The sequence below is a fragment of the Heloderma suspectum genome, chromosome 15 (genome assembly GCF_057233095.1).
Source record: "Heloderma suspectum isolate Gila_16-S chromosome 15, 16-S_ref, whole genome shotgun sequence".
NCBI lineage: Eukaryota > Metazoa > Chordata > Lepidosauria > Squamata > Helodermatidae > Heloderma > Heloderma suspectum.
Window position 1 is genome coordinate 16,488,023 of NC_139472.1, and position 20,806 is coordinate 16,508,828.

Here is a 20,806-nt window from a genome sequence, read left to right on the forward strand (position 1 = left end):
ATTGTGCCACTTCTGTAGGTGGAAACAGCATCAACTATGTTGAGGCCTCCACCTTTTTGAGGGAGAAATTTGAATTTATTTTGGTTGTATTTTTGAGCTGACCTAATCACTATGAGGTAGGGATGTCAGAGAATTCTGCCACGGACAGAAATGGGATCGAATTCCCTTCAGTCTGTGCCACGGAATCCTCTGCGGAATGGCACCACGAGGTCCTGCGGAGCCAGCCGTCATACGGCTTTTTTTTGGTCATCCGCAGAGTTGCGAAATTTTCGTAAATAAAAACGCAAGGTAGTATATTCTAGGGATGGCGGAGAATTTCTCCACCAATCTCGGGGAGGCCGAATGCCAATGCATTCGGCCCCCCGAAATTGTTGGTGAAATTCTCTGCCCTCCCGCCCCCCCCCCCCGGGATGGGACTTACCTCCCTCGAATGTCCCTCTTGGCGGCGGGTCCCGGGGGGAGTTTTGCAGCGGTTTGTCGGGGGCGGGGGCGGCAGCCGGTATTCCGACTGGCTGCCGCCGCCGCCATTACAAAATAAAGTAACAAAACAAAACAAAACACCCGCGATAGGCTACGTAACGATTTACGTAGCCTATCACGGCTAGATTTCCAAAGTCAACCGTGATAGGCTACGTAAATCATCACGTGGCCTATCACGGGTGACTTTGAAAAAAAAAAGCGCGTATGCAAATGGCGGTGCCCATGGGCGCCGCCATTTGCGTTCCTTATTTGGTCCCGGTAGTCTACGTAAAGATTTACGTAGACTACGGCGAAAATAAGGGCAACGCTATTTGCGTTGCCCTTATTTTCGCTGTAGTCCACGTAAATCTTTACATAGACTACTGGGACCAAATAAGGAACGCAAATGGCGGCGCCCATGGGCGCCGCCATTTGCGTACGTGCTTTTTTTTTTTCCAAAGTCACGCGTGATAGGCTACGTAACGATTTACGTAGCCTATCATGGCTGACTTTGGAAATCTAGCCATGATAGGCTACGTAAATCGTTACGTAGCCTATCACGGGTGGTTTTTTTCCCACTTTTTTATTTTGCGGCCGGGGAGACGGGGTGCTTCTCCCCGGCCTGAATTTCGGCCGGGCGAGGCGGGGTGCCTCCCCCCCGGCCTGAATTTTGGCTGGGCGAGGCGGGTCGCCTCCCCCCCGGCCTGAACTTCGGGAGGAGAACCGAAGCGCCTCCCCCCCGCCGCAAAGCAAGCTGCGGGACCAGGTAAGTGCCTTTCGTACATCCCTAGTATATTCTAATAATAAATACATACGTTTTAAAAAAAATTGTGCTCACTGCCTTGTTTGTGTGTGTTCTTTTTCAATTGAAATCCTCCATCTCAGTTTACTTTCAGCCAAAACACTTCCTCCTCCTCGGGGCTTCCCAAAACAAGGCTGCCCCAGCTGTGCCTGAGTGATGCACTCTTTGCTTAATGCAATGCTGTTAAAGAAAGAAAGAAAGAAAGAAAGAAAGAACCTTTTAAAATGACCATGCCTGTCTGGAGCCCAGCACGAGCATTATTCCCCCTGCTAGGCTTTCTATTTCCACATCCAGCCTTGTTGGTGACATGGTGAGGCTAAAATGGAGAGGAGAACCAACTCTGTGTATGACTACTCAGAAGTAAGTCTTACTGAGTTCAATGCGACTTACTCCTACACATGTCAGCACCCCACTTGCCCCCAGCTCAGCTTTGTATTTCCACATCCAGCTCATAATCAAACCTGTTAGTTATCTCAGAAGACCCTTGGGCAAATGGGGGGGGGGGTTCCAGGGAACAGCTGGATGGAGGGAGATTCCCCCCCCACACACACACATAATGGAAGAATATAGTTCTTCATATTTCCTAGTATGTTTATTCCTCATTTTGTCCACTCCCTGAGCATGTGCAGAGTGTGCTTTTTATTCAAACAAAGAGAAGGTTGCTGATCTTTCCCTTCATGCTGCATTTGTACAAGTGAAGTGTGACTGCTTCAGAAAGAACTTTCCATTATACTGTCTCTTTTTCTTCATGAGTTTCATAACAGAAGTGTGGGGTAATGGTTAGAGTCCAGCCCAAAGTCACCCAGTGAGATAACTAACAGGAGGTTTGCTAATGAGCTGGATGTGGAAATACAAAGCTGAGCTGGGGGCAAGTGGGGTGCTGACATGTGTAGGAGTAAGTCGCATTGAACTCAATAAGACTTACTTCTGAGTAGACATGCACAGAGTTGGTTCTCTCCATTTTAGCCTCACAATGTCACCAACAAGGCTGGATGTGGAAACAGAATGCCTAGCAGGGGGAATAATACTCGTGCAGGGCCCCAGACCGGCATGGTCATTTTAAAAGGTTTTTTTCTTTCTTTCGTTCAAACAGTGTTGCTTTAAGCAAAAAGTGCATCGCTCAGGCACACCTGGGGGAGCCTTGTTTTGGGAAGCCCGGAGGAGGAGGAAGTGTTTTGGCTGAAAGTAATTACTGCACGTCTCAGGGCAGGGGAAAAAATACATAAATATCTACGAAAAATAGCCTTCCTTACACAAGTTATGCAGAATTATGGCCGGTATGGATTTATCTTCGTAATTCTTGGAGCGGAAAAGGAAGGGGAGAATTCCAGGGGCTTGCGAACGACGGTACGGAGCACTGGCCACAAACTGCGGAAGTCAAGTGGCACGGAAGGTACACAATTCGTACATCCCTACTATGAGGTGGCTGAGGGTGCTGTGTGTGTTTTCTCTCTCTATCACACACCTTTCCAGGGCTCTGCAGCCTCCCAGGCCACCTGCCCTTCCTGAACTGAAAAAGCCCCATGGGAGGAATGGCCTCATGCCGTCTTCCTCCTGATGGCTCTAAATGAAATGCGAGAAGCTGAGGAGGCTAAAGGCTGACACAGAGATTATTACACAGGACAGAAGGACACTCACGCAACTCCTCAGCCACATCACAAGTAAGGTAACCCCAAGGACCACAACCCCAATCTCTGAAACTTCTCCTCCTTTGAATTCCTTTTCGCAAGCCCTTTCTTTTCTATCGAATTGAATGAGAATGCTTGAAAAACATGTGGGAGAAATGTTCAGCACAGCACTAGCTAGAACCAGTATTTATTATTCTTTACGAACTAATCCTTTGTTCTGGTTGTGATCTTCTACAAATGAATGAGCATTTACTGTTTCAACTTTCTGTATTCTGGTTGAGGAGGATTGTAAGGTGAATTTCTCACACACCCACATGATGATTTGAAGTATATACAGCCTAGACAGAGCAGAGTGGATCAGCTTCCTGTAAATCTGCATCCAGCATCTAGCTTCGCTCCTTTCTGGGTAATACTTATGTGGGTGGAAGATAGTGCCTGATGTCTAACTCAGGATTAACTAGAAAGATTCAACTGCGGTAGGACACCGAAGTCACTGGTGCTATGGGAAGGGAAATAACTCTTTCCAGAATGGCATTTGACCACTTTCTGTGGATTCTGGCATCATATATAAGCATTTTCATTGCTTCCTTGCTGTTTGCATGGGGCATTTATTACAATATTACAAGGACACATATTCCTGCAGGGATAACCCAGCGTGCAAAACTAGGAATTCTTAATTTTTTTATGGGTTATGTGGCTGGACTGGTAAGTCTCCCTGATTTTAACATAGGTTTTCCTTTTGATGTGTGTTCATAGCATGGCTGGTTTGGATGGCTTATTTAAATATGGGACACAGAATGGGAATATCCGCAGTAGCTGAATTTACTGGCATATTGATGGCATGGGACTAATTTGAATAGCTAGAAATATACCGTGCCTTTGTCTGGTCATATCTCATGAAATGGCCTTTTGCAGGTTCTTACTTTGATGGAACAGCACCGCCTCTCATACCTAGTAAAGGGAAAGTCATCGGTGTGTATTTGTCATCCCAGCTTGTAGAAAACTGTATGTAGAACTTATCTCTAATTTGCTTTTTGTGTGGCAGTGATTTTGAAGTGAAAGAGAGTTTCCATTTTTCTTCTGCATGTAACATAGGTAGTGGTGCTGATGAGGTCTTTGATTTATATCCAGTAGAAGTAATTCCAGTTATACCAGTCTTTCTGTCTTTGCTAGTATATTTATTTTTGTGTTTGCAGTAGTGCTGTGCCACCATTTCTCCCACAGTTTTTTTTAGACCATTCTCATTCAACTTGACAGAAGAGAAATTGCTGTCGAAAAGGAATTTGATGGTGAAGGAATTTTGGAGAAATTCTCATGGGTCGGGTTTGGGTTTCTTGGGCTTACCCAAGAGGTGCCCAAGGAGTGAGCGCAAGTGACCCATTTTTTATTCTTCAAGCATCTCTCTGGCACCCTGTAGTCTCCTCCGCTTCTCAGCTCCTCAGCTCAGTTAAAGCCCAGTTTTAGACACCATGAAGTAATTTCTCCCTTGGGGCCATTTCAGATCAGGACGTGCAGGCATCCCTGGAGGCTCACTGTGATTCAGTAGGGATGTTAGAGGATTCGGCCATGGACTCCAGTGAGGCTGGATTCTTTAGAATCTGCCCCCCCCCCCGGAGTCCATGGTGGAATGGAGCAATCCCCCCTGCCACCCCACGAAATGTACGTGGAACAGAGCCTAGCTTTGTCGGCTGTCCGCTGCCCCGCGAATGGCTGCCACAGTCTGCGGCTGCTATTTCCTGTTTACTTTAGCCGTGATAGGCTACGTAAGTATTAACGTAGCCTATCATGGCTAACGCAGGGACACCATGTCCCTACGGTAGCTGTGATAGGCTACGTATATATTTACGTAGCCATTTGCGGACGTAGCCCAGCAGCCAACGGAAATCTGGCTGCGGACGGCCCCAGCCGGCGGCTCTGCAGAGTCACCGCGGAGTGGAGCCAGCAGGGGAGGATTCCAGGGGGAGGAACGGAATGCCTACCCCCCACCGTGGATGGCCCCAGTGGAACGGGGTAAGTGATTCGTACACTCCAATGATTCGGCAAGCTCAAAAACACCACAAAAATACATTATAAAACATCCTTAATGAGGCAGAACAAGGGACGCCTCTTTCATGGGGGGAGAAAACTCAGGAACTTGGAGGACAGATTTTGGCAGAGCACTAATTCCACCTTGTCCCTGGAGCCAGACACAACACTGCCCCCACCTGCATTGTGGTGAATGCAAACTGGGGACCGGCCTGCCAAGACAGTTGATGCTGTCACAGTTAGGGGTGTATGAAACCCCACTTACCTGGCTCTGCTGGGTTCCACAGGTGGGGGGAGGCAATTTGTTCCCCCACCCGGAATCCTCAATGGGGGGGAAGCAATCCGTTCCTCCCCCCTGGAATCCTGCCCGGCTGGCTCCGCGGCCAGGCTGCAGAGTTGCCGGCCAGGCCAACCCGCAGCTGGGCCTCCAGCTGCTGCCAGGCTGCGGCGGACGCAAATGGCATCTTGTGTAGGGGACTCCATTTGCATCCCTACGCCAGCCCGTGATAGGCTACGTAAATATTACGTATTTAAATATAAATATTTATGTAGCCTATCACGGCTAAAGCAGGGATGCAAATGGCATTCCCTACGCCATTTGCGTTCCCGCTTTAGCCGTGATAGGCTACATAAATATCTACGTAGCCTATCACAGCCTCCGCAGGGATGCAAATGGCATCCCTGTGTTAGCAGTGATAGGCTACGTAAGTATTTATGTAGCCTGTCACGGCCATTCCAAAGACGCAAATGGCAGCTGCAGACGCGGCCGCCATTCGAGGAGCACCGGAACGGCCGACCAAGGTAGGCTCTGTTCTGGGCCCATTTCGCGGGGCGGGGGGGCGGGGGGTTTTGCTCCGCCATGGATTTCGGGGGGCCGAATGCGCTGGCATTCGGCCTCACCGAGATCCGTGGTGGAATTCTCCACCATGCCTAGTTGCAGTACAACCCCCCCACCAACCCCCCCCCCTTAGGCAAAAAGAAGAAGCAGTACTACAAGCCCTGCCATTGTGGAGCCTTACCTGGGAGAAACGGTTGAGAATTCCTCCTCCCCTTGGAGAAATTTGGTGAAATTGTCTCCCAACTTTCTCTGCCCTCAAGTCAGGTGGAGAATTTCTAGAGGCCAATTTTGCCCAAAGCTCTAGTGTCCAGTTCATTCGAAATTGCAACCATGGCCAGAAATATAGCAGTGACAACTGGAAAATAGGGTTAACTAGGGTCAAAACCTGATCACATTAAAAGAACATTGACAACTGTATCTGCCCTGCAAGCATTGTTAGTACACGCTGTTATGGGTGAGGGTATCCTGACTCTCAGTTTGGAGACAGTGAATTAAATGTCCTCATCCCTTTTAGGAGCTAGGGATAGCAGAGAAATCTGCCACCGACTCCAATGAGGCTGGATTCTTTAGAATCCACCCCCCTGGAGTCCGTAGCGGAATGGACTGCTCCCCCCCACCATGCTGTGAACTAAAGTCAGGACGGACCCTACTTGCTGCCGGCTGGTCTGTGTCCGTCCGCTGCCATCCATCCACTGCCCCCGACTGTGGACGCAAATGGCATCCAGCGTAGCCGACGCCATCTGCATCCTTGCTCTTTTCGGTGATAGGCTACGTAAATATTTACGTAGCCTATCAAGAAAAGAGCAGGGATGCAAATGGTGTCTGCTACGCTGGATGCCATTTGCATCTGCAGCCCGGCAGCGGACGGAAGTCCAGCTGTGGACAGGCACGGCTGGCAGCTCTGCGGACTTGCCGCAGAGCAGAACTGGCCAGGGAGGATTCCAGGGGAAGGGACAGATCTCCTCCCCCCCCTCAGTGGACCCCGGAGTGGACTGGTAAGTGGGGTTCGTACACCCCTATTAGGCGCAGAGCAGGGGAGGGAAACACATCCCAAAGACACACACACACACACACACACACACTTGTGCCTTCCATTGGTTTAGTGAAGTTCTGAGTAGTAGTTCAAAAGTTCTTAAGGGTTTTCTGCCCCTCGAAAGCCTATGGCAGCAACTGCTGGCAAAGTTATGTTGGGCAGACTCAGTATCACTCTGAAGCTAGAATGCTGCCAGTACTCCAAGGTTGTCAGAGACATTGCAGCAAGCTTCTATGCCAATGCCTATTCCTTTTGTTATGGAATGTGGTGTCAGACTACATGTTATGACACAGATTGGGACCCTAGCATGGGGGGTTAGGGAGACAGTAATCCTTTCCCCCCACCGCCACCCCATGCTATAATTGCCATCTGGATCATAATCCATACATCCCTACTGGGTACACATGTCTTACACCTCCGGTACACATCTTGAATTATTCATACCATTAGGTTGCAATCCTATACATGTTTAGACAGAAAAGGTCCTACAACTCCCAGCATTCTGAAGCCAGCACAAGTGGTTGGGGAATGCTGGGAGTTTTTTTTTCTTTCTAAGCATGCATTGGATTGTGGGCTTAGCTGTTCATGCACCGAGTGAAGCCCCATCACTTGTTTTCACTATTGCTGGCTGAATTAGGGATGGACGAAAGTCCCTTACCTGGTCCCGCAGTTTCTTTCGGGGGGGAGGAGGTGCTTCGTTTCTCCCCCCGAAATTCTTGGCGGGTGGGGAGGCGCTTCATTTCTCCCTGCCGAAATTCTGGCCTGGGGGGAGGCGCCCCATCCCTCCCCGCCGAAATTCTGGCTGAGGGGGAGCGCCCCGTCTCCCCGGCCATGAAAGAAAAAAGTAAAGTAAAAAAAAAAACACGTGATAGGCTACGTAAAGATTTACGTAGCCTATCACGGCTAGATTTTCAAAGTCAGCTGTGATAGGCTACGTAAATCTTTACATAGCCTATCACGGCTGACTTTGGGAAAAAAAAACGCGTACACAAATGGCGGCACCCATGGGCACCGCCATTTGAATTCCTTATTTGGGCACGGGTAGTCTACGTAAAGATTTACATAGACTACGGCGAAAATAAGGGCAACGCTATTTGCGTTGCCCTTATTTTCACCGTAGTCTACGTAAATCTTTACGTAGACTATCCGTGCCCAAATAAGGAACGCAAATGGCGGCGCCCATGGGCGCCGCCATTTGCATATGCGCTTCCCCCCCCCAAAGTCAGCCGTGATAGGCTATGTAAAGATTTACGTAGCCTATCATGGCTGACTTTGAAAATCTAGCCGTGATAGGCTACGTAAATCTTTACGTAGCCTATCACGTGTGTTTTTTTTTTTTTTTACTTTACTTGGAAATGGCGGCGGTGGCAGCCGGTCGGAAGACTGGCCGCCGCTGCTGCACCGCCGCCGGGACCCGCCGCCACGAGGGACATTCGCACAAGGTAAGTCCCATCCCGGGGTGGGGGTGTCGGAGAATTTCCCCACCAATTTTGGGGGGCCGAATGCGCTGGCATTCGGCCTCCCAGAGATTCGTGGAGAAATTCTCCGACATCCCTAGGCTGAATGCAACTTCCGTGCAGGTTACTTTCTATGTTCCAGCACAAAGTAGAACGTAAGCCCCAAGATTTCTGTTTTATCCTCACAGTGCATTTTCTTCTCCTTTCTGAATAAAATGCTGATTTCTGCCCTGCTTTTGATCAGATGCCTGATAGCACTAGCTAATCCATTAATCTCTTTCTGACATTAAAAAGTGTGGGTGGAGTGGAGTGGGCAAAAGGAGCAGACAACTTCAGGCCCCAGAAAAAGTGGCAAAGGACTAGCCTTCAAATCACCTTTCAAGTAGTATTAAATTGTGTCATTGCATGCAGGGTTCCCCCCACACACACATCTGTGCCACCATCTTGAATTCTCATGTTGTTTTGCTCCGTGCATGTAGAAGGTGGTGTGAAACCAATCTTAAAGCTAAAGGCTGAACTCCCCTACCCACTTACCTGGAAGTAAGCCCCGTTGAACTCAATGGGATGCACTTTTGAGTAGACCTGTATAGGAGTGCAATGTAAAAAGAAATAAGGGAAAGAAATCCCTCCTCATGTTGTATTGCCCTGGCCGTAGGCTCTGAACTCTTAGGTTAGAGGTGCCAAGATTCACTTACTTAAATCAGATTCAATTGTTTACTTACAAGGAGACTTTATTGGGTAACTTACAGCACACAGGTGTACCCGATAGTTGGATCAGACAGCTTCTCTGAAACCAGAGCCATGGGATCTAATGGGTCTTATACTCTACATGTTAGCAACAAGGCAGCATAACAGCAGCAAGCGCACCTAGTGTCCATTCCCAGCATAGCTAGGGATGTACGAATCCCTTAACTGGCTCCATGCAGGGGCATCCGCGGTGGGGGGGAGGTGCTCCGTCCCTCCCCCCGGAATCCTCAATGGGGGGGAGATGCTCCGTCCCTCTCCCTGGAATCCTACCCATCCGGCTCCGCTCCGCTGCCATTTGCATCCCTGTATTGAGCCGTGATAGGCTACGTAAGTATTTACATAGCCTATCACGGCTATGAAGAGGAGGAAGCGAATGGCGGCCGCAAGACGGATGCCATTCACAAAGCGGTGCGGACAGGAGCAGGTAAGTGCTCTGTTTCGCGTGCCTTTTGTGGGTTGGGGGGGTGGGGGGCTTCGTTCCACCACGGATTTCGGGGGGCCGAATGCACTGGCATTTGGCCTCACCGAGATCCATCGTGGAATTCTTTGACATAGCTACCTGCAGCTTACACAAACATACTTTGCTTCCCAGGCACAAGATACTTTACTCAGCAGTATGGAATGCGAAGCAAGCTGCTATTGGCTTTTGTCTCATTTCACATGCTCAGAGGCTTACAGTGAGCTTAAACAAAGCATTAAGGATCTCTAGGCCCCTCTAACACTACAAATGAGTGGGCTACACTCCTGGGGCCAATACACATTTAAAACCTCCCAAGAAGAAGTCTATTGAATGATCCGGAGGGGCTCATCTGTCATTCGACCAAATAGGTTTCGCAATTCGATTTTTACCTTGAAGCCACTTTTTTAAAACAAACAAATGAACGAACAAACAAACCTGGATTTACTGAAGAATAAAACTGTTGGCAATCCTTATCCAGCCTCCTTTTGTTACCCTCCAATGCACCCTTGCTAGTTGGGCTGAAAAGCCTGGCTAGTGAAAATACAGGAGATCGGAGGACAGGAAGGTGAAGATCACCTCCGCTGTTCCTCCTGCCATACTGGCTTCAACCTGGCAGGGCATAGGAAACTCGGAGGGGCTTCACGTTCTCCTCCACGTTCAGGGGCTTCCAAACAGCAAGGGTGCAATCGATAGGATTGTACCCAACCTTGAATGTTGATACTATTAAGGCACAATCCTATGCATGTTTAGACAGAAAAAAGGCCTACAACTCTCAGCATCAATCCAGCCAGCCATGCTGGCTGGGGCATGCTGGAAATTGTAGGACATTTTTTCTGTCTAAACATGCATAGGATTGCACCCCGGGGAACTTTAGCACACATATGGTGAAGGGGGGTGGGTGGATCATGCAATACAGCATCATACGATACGATCTGGGTGGAATGCAATTTTTGCAAACTAAATGCTATGGCTTGCACATATTTCAAAAGATAGGTGTACAGGGATCATTCCTAATATAGTTGCTCGATCTTTTCTTCTCTTTGATTCAAATGAATTCACATAGAGCAACCTTCCCCAATCTTCTCCAGATCCTTTGGACTTCAACTGCCATCAGCCCCAGCTACCAGGGAGCAGGGTTGCTGGGAGACATAGTCTGAAATATCTGGAGAGCAACAGTATGGGAAAGGTTGACACAGAGTTTCTAAAAATGTCGCTGTCTATAAATATGTAAATGAGCTCTCCAAGAATAACTTGCAGGAACTTGCATGATGTCTTGTGTTTCTCAATCCATTGCTGTTCTTGTGCTGGTTATTAGAGGAAAAGGATCATCAATGCCATCATGGTATGGTTGTCTAGAGTCTGATTGATGAGCAGTAGCTCTTCATAGTGTGACAAATGTAGGGATGTACGAAAGTCACTTACCTTTTAGTGAAATTGATTCATGGTGGAGGGGAGGCGCTCCGTCCCTCCCCCCGAAATTCTGGCCGGGGGGGACGCGCTCCGTCCCTCCCCCCGAATCCTGGCTGGCCGGCTCCGCAAATGGCAGCGGCCATAGCCGCTGTTTGCGTCCCTGCAGTCAGCCATGATAGGCTACATAAATGTTTACGTAGCCTATCACAGCTGATTTAAAAGAAAAAAAAATGCATGTATGCAAATGGCGGCACCCATGGGCGCCGCCATTTGCGTTCCTTATTTTGGCATGTCTTAGTCTACATAAACATTTAACGTTCCTTATTTTGGCATGTCTTAGTCTACGTAAACATTTATGTAGACTAAGATGGCGAAAATAAGGGGAACGCAAATAGTGTAGTGTCTACGCTATTTGCGTTCCCCTTATTTTCGTCGTCTTAGTCTACGTAAATGTTTACGTAGACTAAGACATGCCAAAATAAGGAACGCAAATGGCGGTGCCCATGGGCGCCGCCATTTGCGTACGCGTGTTTTTTTTTCTTTTAAATCAGCCGTGATAGGCTACGTAAACATTTACGTAGGCTATCACGGTGTTTTTTTAAAAAATCTAGCCGTGATAGGCTATGTAAATCTTTACGTAGCCTATCACTTTTTTTGTTTTGTTTTTGTTTTAACTAGAAATGGTGGCGGCGGCAGCCGGTCGGAAGACCAGCCGCCGCCGCTGAACCGCCGCCGGAGCCACTGCCGCCAGAAGATCCGTCCAAGGTAAGTCCCATCCTGGGGGGGGCAGGGGGGCAGACCATTCCGCCACTGATTTCGGGGGGCCAAATGCGCTGGCATTCGGCCTCCCCGAGATTCGTGGCGGAATTCTCTGACATCCCTAGACAAATGATGTGTTGTGCAAAGCTCACTACAATTATATCAGAGATAAGATCCTAGAACAATTTTCAAACAGCTCCACCATTCCTTCAACCTACCAAAGGGATGTTCTACTGCAATGCAGCAGTAGCTTAAATAATGATGAATAATCAAAACGAAAAGTTAAGCTGAACACTTGTTTTATATTGGTGGCAGGGGCTGGTGGGTGGTGGTGGGGATTTGCTCAAACATGCATTAGCGCAAATGCACATTAGCAAACAGGGATGAAATCCTCATAGCTAAAATCCGATTCTGTCAATGAGTGGGTGACAGAACAAAAGACACTGGATAATCCGCAAAACACAGATGCAACAGATTTAACAAAATCTGTACATCTCTAGTTTCTAGTGAATTAACAATGGCCTATGACAGAATTCCAAAACTAATATTAATGATTCGTTGGTTCTGAGATGCAGTAGGGATCGTCCTGAGAAAAATTGTGTGCTGAGTTGGAGAAGGAAGGCTCAGCTCTCTTTAATTTCCATGGTCAGAAACAGGCAGAGGCTGTTGTGTGAAAGGGGGCTGGTGGGGTTTTGTGTAGTACTCCCTCCTAATGTGTTCTTTTTCCCGTTGGGCCTTGCTAGGTGGATTAATTCCTGTGCCCTGAACTTTATTTACAACTGGTTCCCTGTGCATACATTAAAAAGAGTCCAGTAAATCAAAATATTGCATAGTTCTTCCTGTTGCCTCAGAGGCAGCATTCTTTGTTTTAATACTCTCGTACTCATTTAAATTTTTTTTTGCCCAAGCTCAGCATCATTCATTCATTCATTCATAGAATAGTAGGGTTGGAAGGGGCCTACAAGACCATCGAGTCCAAACTCCTGTTCAATGCAGGAATCCAGGTCAGAGAATCCCTGATAGGTGACTGTCCAGCTTCATCTTGAATGCCTCCAGTGTGGGAGAGCCCACCATCTCCCTAGGTGGGCTCTCCTACTTCAAAGTATTCTTATTTCACACAGCCAAAAAGGCTCTGGAGTGCCTTGCAATCAATTAGGAAAAAGTTCATTCTTGCCTAGGGATGGGAGAGAAATCCTCCACAGACCCCAGTGAGGCCAGATTCAAAAGAATCCCCCCCCCCCGGAGTCCGTGGAGGATTGGAAGACTTACCTCCGCCTCCAGGAGGAATCCTCGCCAGCCGGATCCTCTGTACCGGCCGGCTCCGGAGCGCCAGTGATATAGCCGCCATTGCCGTATCACTGGCTGGGCAGATTGACTGTGGACCCAAATGGTGTCCACTACACCATTTGCAGCCATAAAGGTCTTAGTTCAAGGTAAATGCAGCTGTTTACGGAGAAGCTCTGCGGAATCGCCGCAGAGTGGAGCTGGCCAGCTAGGATTCTGGGAGGGAGGGAGGGATCACCTCCCCCCTGCAGACACCCCCCCCCGCCCCAGACCTGGAGGTAAGCCTTCCACCCATCCCCATTCTTGCTTACCCCATTCATAACCTTGTTCAGAAAGCCATTTGAATGTCACTTCATTTGTATAGTTCTTCTCTAACTGTGCCTATTTAGACAGGAAAACAAAAATCCTACAACTCCCAACATTCCCCACCCAGGCAATGCACCCTAAGGCTTCCCAAACTAAATTAGAAACCCAGCATTCAATAAATATAAAATTGCCTTTGAAAAACAATAGTGCCCGAATAAGGCTTCAGTTTTGCTCTGTTCCAGGTTCTGGTTCATCATTCTGCCCTGTTTCCACATGCATTTTTGTGTGTATTTTGCTTAATATATGCATATTTGTACACAATTTTGCTTAATACACAATTTTTGCAAATGGTTCTCCCATATGTATTTCTTGTCCCCCTACCCACCCACCCACCCACCCACCCGCCAAGCCACAATTTCTGTAGACTTTTCCATTCTATATGCATTTTTGTACACACTTTTTGTTCGGAAACTGCATCAGCCAATTCTGAGGAATGCGAAGAGAATATGACAGCGGAGTTTGTTCTTCTTTGCATATTGATTCAGTAAATTCCTCTCAAAATACAAACTGAATGAAACGCTCCTCAGCCCCTGGTCACTGCATCTAACTGGCTCCAAGGCTGTGGGAAGCATTTTCCTACTTCTGTTCTTCACCTCTGCAGACAGGGGAGGGTTGTCTTTTTTTTTTTTTTTTTTTTTACTTCTGTTCTTGAGAACATAAATGCCTTGGGGCACAATCCTATGGCTGCTAGGCAGCAGCTAGACAGCCATAGGATTTTTCATTTTCTGGGAACTGAGCTTGGAGCCAGTGTTCTGAGGTTGGTTCCCAGTAAACCACCTCCACACCCTTCCCTTGCCACCTTGTAGCCAGTGCGGTTCGTCCCTGGCTCCGCGCTCGTAAGAGCAGTGTGGTGGTGGTGGGGGAAGGGGGCATTCCTGGGGGGGGCAGGGAGGGGACAGTGGAAGCAGTGGTACAATGCTTCCTATGTGCCAAACAGGCTCTTCCCTCCCCTGGTCTAAGGAGCCCAGCTAGATAGCCGAAATTGGCCATCTAGCCTCAAACACAGGGTGGCCAGAGTTCAGAGAAGATCCCCTTTGCACTCCAGCTGCCCTGCATTGCCTAGTCGTTCCCCTCCGAGTTCAGAGGCGGCCAACTATCCCCATAGGATTGCACCCTAAGGCTCAAATTGATGGGGCATAAACGCTAAATGCATCTTATATTCATTTCTTCCCTATGTCTTCCTCTAAACAGGCACTCTTTGCAGAAAAGGTTGGCATTTGCCAGAGGTACCGAATCTGGAGAATTATGATGAATGGAATACCGCCAATGAAGGACTCAACTCTGGTTATCCAAGATCTGCTTTTTGATGACGTGCCAGTGAGGGTGTACCATCCAAAATCATCACCTGTTGGGTACAGAAGGGGAGTGCTTTATCTTCATGGAGGAGTCGGGCTGCTCGGAAGCATTCGTAAGTTCTTTGAAGTGAGCCTACAATTTTTCATGATGTTACTTTAGAAGAATTTGGACTGCTACTTTAAAAGAAAGGGTTCTGAATGTTTTGCGAGTGAACTAATGAATCATTCATAATTCACCTATTTCATTTTGTTTCATTTATTATATTATATTTCTTTACTGGCCCTTAGCAGAAGCTGTCTGGGCGGTTCATGAATTTTTTTTAAAAAACCCATTGAAATACATTATATAAAGTATAAAACTATTCACATAATGACATAAAATGAATAGCACACACAACAACAATAAATATGTAAAATAATTTAAAACCATCAGCCAGAGACAATCACAGAGACTCATTCTATGCTGCAAAATGCCTGAGAGACCAGGGCAGTTTTAACCTGGCGCTGAAAAGATGACAAAGTTGGCACCAGACCACCACTGAGAAGGCCCTCCATTTGCAGTTTGTTTGTTTGTTTGTTTGTTTGTTTATATTTATTTATTTATTACATTTATATCCCACCTTCATATCCCTCCAAACGGCCCTCCATTTGCAGTTTATTCATTTGTATTTATTTGTAACATTTATATCCCACCATTTTTCCTCCTTAAGGAACCCAAGGTGGCTTACGTTAGCCTCCCCCTCTCCATTTTATCCTCACAACAACCCTGTGAGGTGGGTTGGGCTGAGAGGCAGTGACTGGCCCAAAGTCACCCAGTGAGCTTCCACGGCTGAGTCGGGACTAGAACCCGGATCTCCCGACTCCCAGTCCAACACTGTAGCCATTACACCACACTGGCTCTCGACAGTTCAACTTCCATTCAAACTGCTGCATGGGACCCTGTTGTAGAGGTGAACAGTTCCGTTGCAATTTCTAGCTTTGTGGCCAATGAACTTCCCTTGCTTTCAGAAATGCTGAGGAATAACTGAAAATGAACACACAAAAGAGCCCGCCATACTGGCTTAGGTTTGAATCTTTTCTGCTTGTCACCTGGTAGCCCCACTTGGATGTTAGCAGTTAGGATATAACAAAATTCACATGATCACATCTGCCTTGATACCTCCTTTACAGCATGTTTTCTATGGGAATGAAACAGCACCAGAGAGTGTTTTCTCTCAATACATATTTGTGGAAGTTATTAAGTGACCTTCCTTGAAAAACAATATGTCTGTTTTTCAGAAGCGTATGAAAGGGTGAGCCGCTACATTTCACGAGAAAGTGATTCTGTGGTTGTGACTGTTGGGTAAGTGGCTTCACCCTGGTGGTATCAGGAAGGAAGGGCACTTAGGGATGGTGCAGGAGTCTGAGGAAGGGGTTGACAAGCGGCTGGGAGTGTTATGGAGGACCCATCCTGCCTCCCCCAGCTGTCAAGGAAATAGGAGGGGGCCTCAGCAGCGCCCCAGCACTCTAGCCGTGTCCTCCTCCCAAGGAGGGAGGATTCTGGCAGTCAAGCCCTTGTGTGCATAAAGCACAAGGGCTTCACTGCTGGAATCCTTGGCATGGAGGAGGGGCAGCTTGCAGGGCTTGGCAGGCGGGCAGGTGGGGCAAGCAGGGTGGCTCACCGAGCTGGTACATGAGCGGGGTGGGGGGCAGCTCTTCGAGTTCCCCTGCACCCCAGATGGAGATGGGTCCATCCGTCCCCAAGGCTACTTGTTCTTTTAGCAGGGCACTGCCGGAGTTTCACCCCTCGCTAGCTGCTCCCTTTCCCTGAAACTAGCCTCAAGCTTCCGAGTCGGGCTGTGCACCGCTTCGGCCCAAGGCCCGGGGCCCGAGTCGAAGCGGGTTGCTTTGGGCCACTTTGAGCCCCTTCTGAGGTGAAACGTAGGGTTCTCGGAGAGACTTAGAGCGGGTCGGGGGCTCCCCGAAGCACTCGGTGCGCTTCCGAGCATCGGCAACCCCATCCCAGCCGTGCCAGCACCTCTGGGTTCTTACCTGTGCTGCCCACCTCTGCCGCCTCCCCTGTCGCTGCTGCCGCCACCTTCTCTGCTGCTGCCACCTTCTCCACCGCCGCCACCTTCTCTGCTTCTTTCTCTGCCGCCTCCACTTTCTCCTCCTCCACCGCCACTGCCTTCTCTTCCTCCTCCTCCTCCACCATCATCACCACTGCCAGCTCCTGAGGCTTGGACGCATGCCGGCTCTTATCACAGGGAGTCGCCATTTTTAAAATGGCAGCTTCCTGGAAGTTCTTGGAATGATCCCTGCCCGCTGTCAGAGAAAAAGGTGCAGGAAAATGGGTGCACACACACACCCCTGAGCTGTGCTTCACCCCCTCCCCAGATTTGTTCGGAAAATAATTCCCTCTTAAAGTTGACTGCACCTGTAAATATCATCCAGTTCTGGGGGTGGGGTGGGGTGGGGTGGAGGGAGCAGGGTAGTAGCCATGTTTTGATTTTTCATGAGTGTTAATGAGGGGTCCAAAGCCTCATATTTCCAAGCCTCAACTCAGGTTCGATGCCGGGTCGAAGCAGATGGATCCTGAAACTGTCCAAGTGAGGCATTTTCTGAAGTGCCTACTTGGGGTTGGTGAGTGGCTCCACCAACCCACGCCCTTCCTTGCCTCCCTCATCAATGTTTGGAGCTAAAAAAGCAAAAGATGATATTTTGGGAGACATGCTGTCTGCCTTTCCAAACCGAATGTGCAAACAAAGGCTCGTACAGGGTCCAGCTTCGGTTCTGGTCACTTCAGAGGAAGCCTGCTTTGCCTCAGGAAGTGGTACAAAGGGGCTGAAAAAAGGTTAGGATTTGGGTTTCAGCTGCATCAGATGCACATTTCTAGTTGCTACTGATGGGAGTGGAGTAACTCAGAGCTCTCTTGCAGCTATGGGGATTCCTTATTAGGGATGGCGGAGAATTCCGCCACGGACTCCAGTGTGGCTGGATTCTTTAGAAGTACATGGCAGAATGGAGCAATTCCCCCCGCCACCCCGCAAAGTCCCCACGGACTGGATCCTACCTGTCTCCGGCGGTCCGAATCCGGCCGCTGCTGGCTGCTGCTCCGGTGTGCAGCCACGAATGGCATCCTGCATAGGGGACGCCATTTGTTTCCGTCACTGCTTTAGCTGTGATAGGCTGCGGATCGCTCTGGCCAGTGGCTCCGTGGACCCGCTATGGAGCAGAGCTGGCTGGGAGGATTCTGGGGGGAGGAATGGATCGCCTCCCCCCTGCGGACCCCAGCGGAGCAAAGTAAGTGGGGTTTCGTACACCCCTATAATAGGTTTGGATTACATAGCCCTTGCTTGCCCCTTCTTACAGAAGAAGTTGAAAAAAACCCTTTCTTTGTTGTTTCCTCTTCTATGTTATCAAAGTCTGGGCATTACCAGCTTAAGGAATCCAACAAAAGGCTAACCCCACTAGGAGTTATGAGCTTGACAGAGCCCCATTGAGTTGGACATCCTCAGAAAAACTGGCAGGCTCCTGTTGCCATATTCTGACTAGGGGTGTACAAAAACCCGCTTACCTGGCTCCGCCGGGTTCCACTAGGGGAGGGGAGGAGCTCCGTCCCTCCCCCCGGAATCCTCGCTGGGGGGGGGAGGTGATCCGTGCCTCCCCTCGGAATCCTGGCTGGCTGGCTCCGCTCCATGGCCAAGCTGCGGAGCCACTGGCCAGCTCCGGCCGCCCGCAGCCGGACATCTGGCTGCTGGGCAGGTAGCCCTGCAGGGACGCAAATGGCGGCTGTTGTAGCCACTGTCATTTGTGTCCCTTTCTTTCGCTGTGATAGGCTACGTAAGTATTTACGTAGCCTATCATGGCAGGGGGAAAACCCCAGTGTATGCAAATGGCGGTAGCCACCACCATTTGTGTACACTGGGGTCCCCCCCCCCGCCGTGATAGGCTACGTAAATACTTACGTAGCCAATCACAGCCTCCGCAGGTAAGTGCTCCGTTTTGCGCGCCTTTCATGGGGTGGGGGGCCGGGGGCTTCATTCCACGATGGGTTTCAGGGGGCTGAATGCACTGGCATTCAGCCTCACTGAGATCCATCGCGGAATTCTCTGACATCCCTAAATCTGACCCTTCCTCTGACCTGAACCCTTAGGGAGACCTGCTGCTGTTCCATATAGTGATGTTGACAAGTTTTAGACTGTGTATGGTGGTGGTGCGTGAGTTTTATGTAGGGATGTAGGGATGCTGGAGAAATCTGCCACGGACTTAAATGAGGCCGGATTCCAAAGAATCAGACCTCCGGAGTATGCTGCGGACCACCTGCAGTCACCTCTGCATCTGCAAGAGTTCCTGCAGGGTGGCTCTCCAGCCTTCTACAAAACACGATAGGCTAATGGCAGCTGCCATTTGCTAATCACAGGAAAATTACAGCTGTAAATAGCATATTATACACCATTTGAGGCCATAAAGCACTTACTTTTACATAAATAGAGCTGCAAACAGCTGTAATTTATGCAAAAGTAAGTGCTTTACAGCCTCCAGTGGCATAAAATACCCCATTTATGGCTGTAATTTTCCCACAGTAGGCTAATGGCAGCTGTCTTTTAGAAAGCTGGAGAGCCACTTCGCCAACTCCGGCCAATGGGCCAGGGCTCTGGAGAAATCTGTGGGGCCCCAAGCAGCCCAAATTGCCCATCGGCTGACACCCCAAGGGACGTTGTGGGATTCACCCTTCCCAAGTTTTATGATCTGTGCAACATCCCTTGGAGTTTTGGTTCTGCTTGTAAATACGCACGGGATGTTTCAAGCATTAAATTAATCTTCCAACAGAAAGAGTGGAATTAGGCATTGAAGGAAGGGAGTCAATCTTGTTTTTAGGCAAGTGCAGCCTAGCATGATTGGATCAATTACTGGTCTTTCCAAGAGAGTTTATGGGGCACTCTCTTTGCATCACTGGCATTGCCTCCCTTAAAATAGCTGCAGAACTTCCTCCCCCAAGTGGGAAGAGCAGAAAGGAAGTGGAATGGACAAAGGAAATGAGTGGGGACAGGCAATAGAAGAACTGGATGAGGGGCAGCAGGTGGTTGACAGTAGGAGAAGTGTTTTGAGTATTCTAAAGGAGAAACAACAACTATATAACGTGTGGGATTATATGGAGTTAAATAGCTCAAATGTAGCATAATTTGAGGACACTTAATTGATACAAGATATTTTTTTGTTTTAAAGTGGTATGAAAGAGGAACCATCTTTTATTGTAAAAAGATGGTCAGATTGGTGAAAGCAATATATATATCATGCAGAAAAATACCCATTTTCCATGGAATGTACCATGACGAGTTTAGACCAGGTCTTGCTTTTTCATTAGGTTTCGTTTGGCTCCCGAGCATCAATTTCCAGCCCCAGTACTGGACTGTTGCACTGCTGCAATCCACTTTCTGAAGAATGCGGAGGATTATGGCGTGGACCCCCACCACATCACCATTGGTGGGGACAGTAGCGGTGGCACATTTGCTGCTGCAGTCTGTCAAGAACTGGTGATGAGGAAGGATCTCCCAAGGCTACGGGCCCAGTTCTTGTTCTACCCATTCCTCCAGGCAGTGGACTTCAACTTGCCTTCCTATCAGCAAAACCATTCAATCCCAATCTTGTTCAAGAAACGAGCTGTCAAACTTGGCTTCTTGTATCTCTCTGGGAAAGTTATCAACGTGGATGGATTCATGAAGAACGCCCATGTTCCTGAGGATATCAGGGTGAAGTACAGAAAATGGATTAGCGTAGAGGACATTCCAGAAGAATTTAAGGTGAGGGGCTATGTGCCACCAGAACCTGCTCCATTTTCAAAAGAACTTTATGAAATGTCCAAAGAAGTATTTGATACAAAGTTTTCCCCACTTTTAGCAGAGGATAGTGTTATCCGCCAGTTCCCAGAGACTTTCATTTTAACCTGTGAGTATGATGTTGTCAGGGATGATGGCCTGTTGTACAAGAAACGGCTGGAGGACAATGGTGTGAAGGTGAAATGGCATCATGTTAAGGATGGATTCCATGGAATAACATTTGGAATTGATTATGGACTAATGGAATTTCCAAGCACACGGGACAGTTTTGAACATTTAATACACTTCTTAAAAGATTTATAGAAACATCTAATTAGCGATGTGTGGACTGTTTAAAATCTGTTCTGTCTGTGTTTCACAGATTGTCAGGTGCCTTTTGCTCCATCATCTGTTCACAAATAGATGCAATTTTTTTTTCATCCTG

The 20,806-nt window shown here is 48.5% G+C and overlaps 1 protein-coding gene across 1 annotated transcript; it reads left to right on the forward strand.

The window, feature by feature from the left end:
- Positions 1 to 3,441: 3,441 nt before the first annotated feature.
- LOC146335407 (arylacetamide deacetylase-like 3) lies at positions 3,442 to 20,685 on the forward strand. Its single transcript, XM_084822210.1, has 4 exons — positions 3,442 to 3,594; positions 14,460 to 14,676; positions 15,842 to 15,905; positions 19,911 to 20,685. Exons 1-4 carry the CDS (start codon positions 3,574 to 3,576, stop codon positions 20,683 to 20,685), a joined length of 1,077 nt encoding a protein of 358 aa, XP_084678336.1. The 5' UTR covers positions 3,442 to 3,573.
- The last annotated feature ends 121 nt before the right edge of the window (positions 20,686 to 20,806 follow it).

Coding starts and splice junctions, on each gene's coding strand:
- LOC146335407 (XM_084822210.1), top strand. CDS start 3,574: ATGGGTTATGTGGCTGGACTG. Junction 14,677..15,841: donor CGGGCTGCTCGGAAGCATTC/GTAAGTTCTTTG, acceptor TCTGTTTTTCAG/AAGCGTATGAAAGGGTGAGC. Junction 15,906..19,910: donor TCTGTGGTTGTGACTGTTGG/GTAAGTGGCTTC, acceptor CTTTTTCATTAG/GTTTCGTTTGGCTCCCGAGC.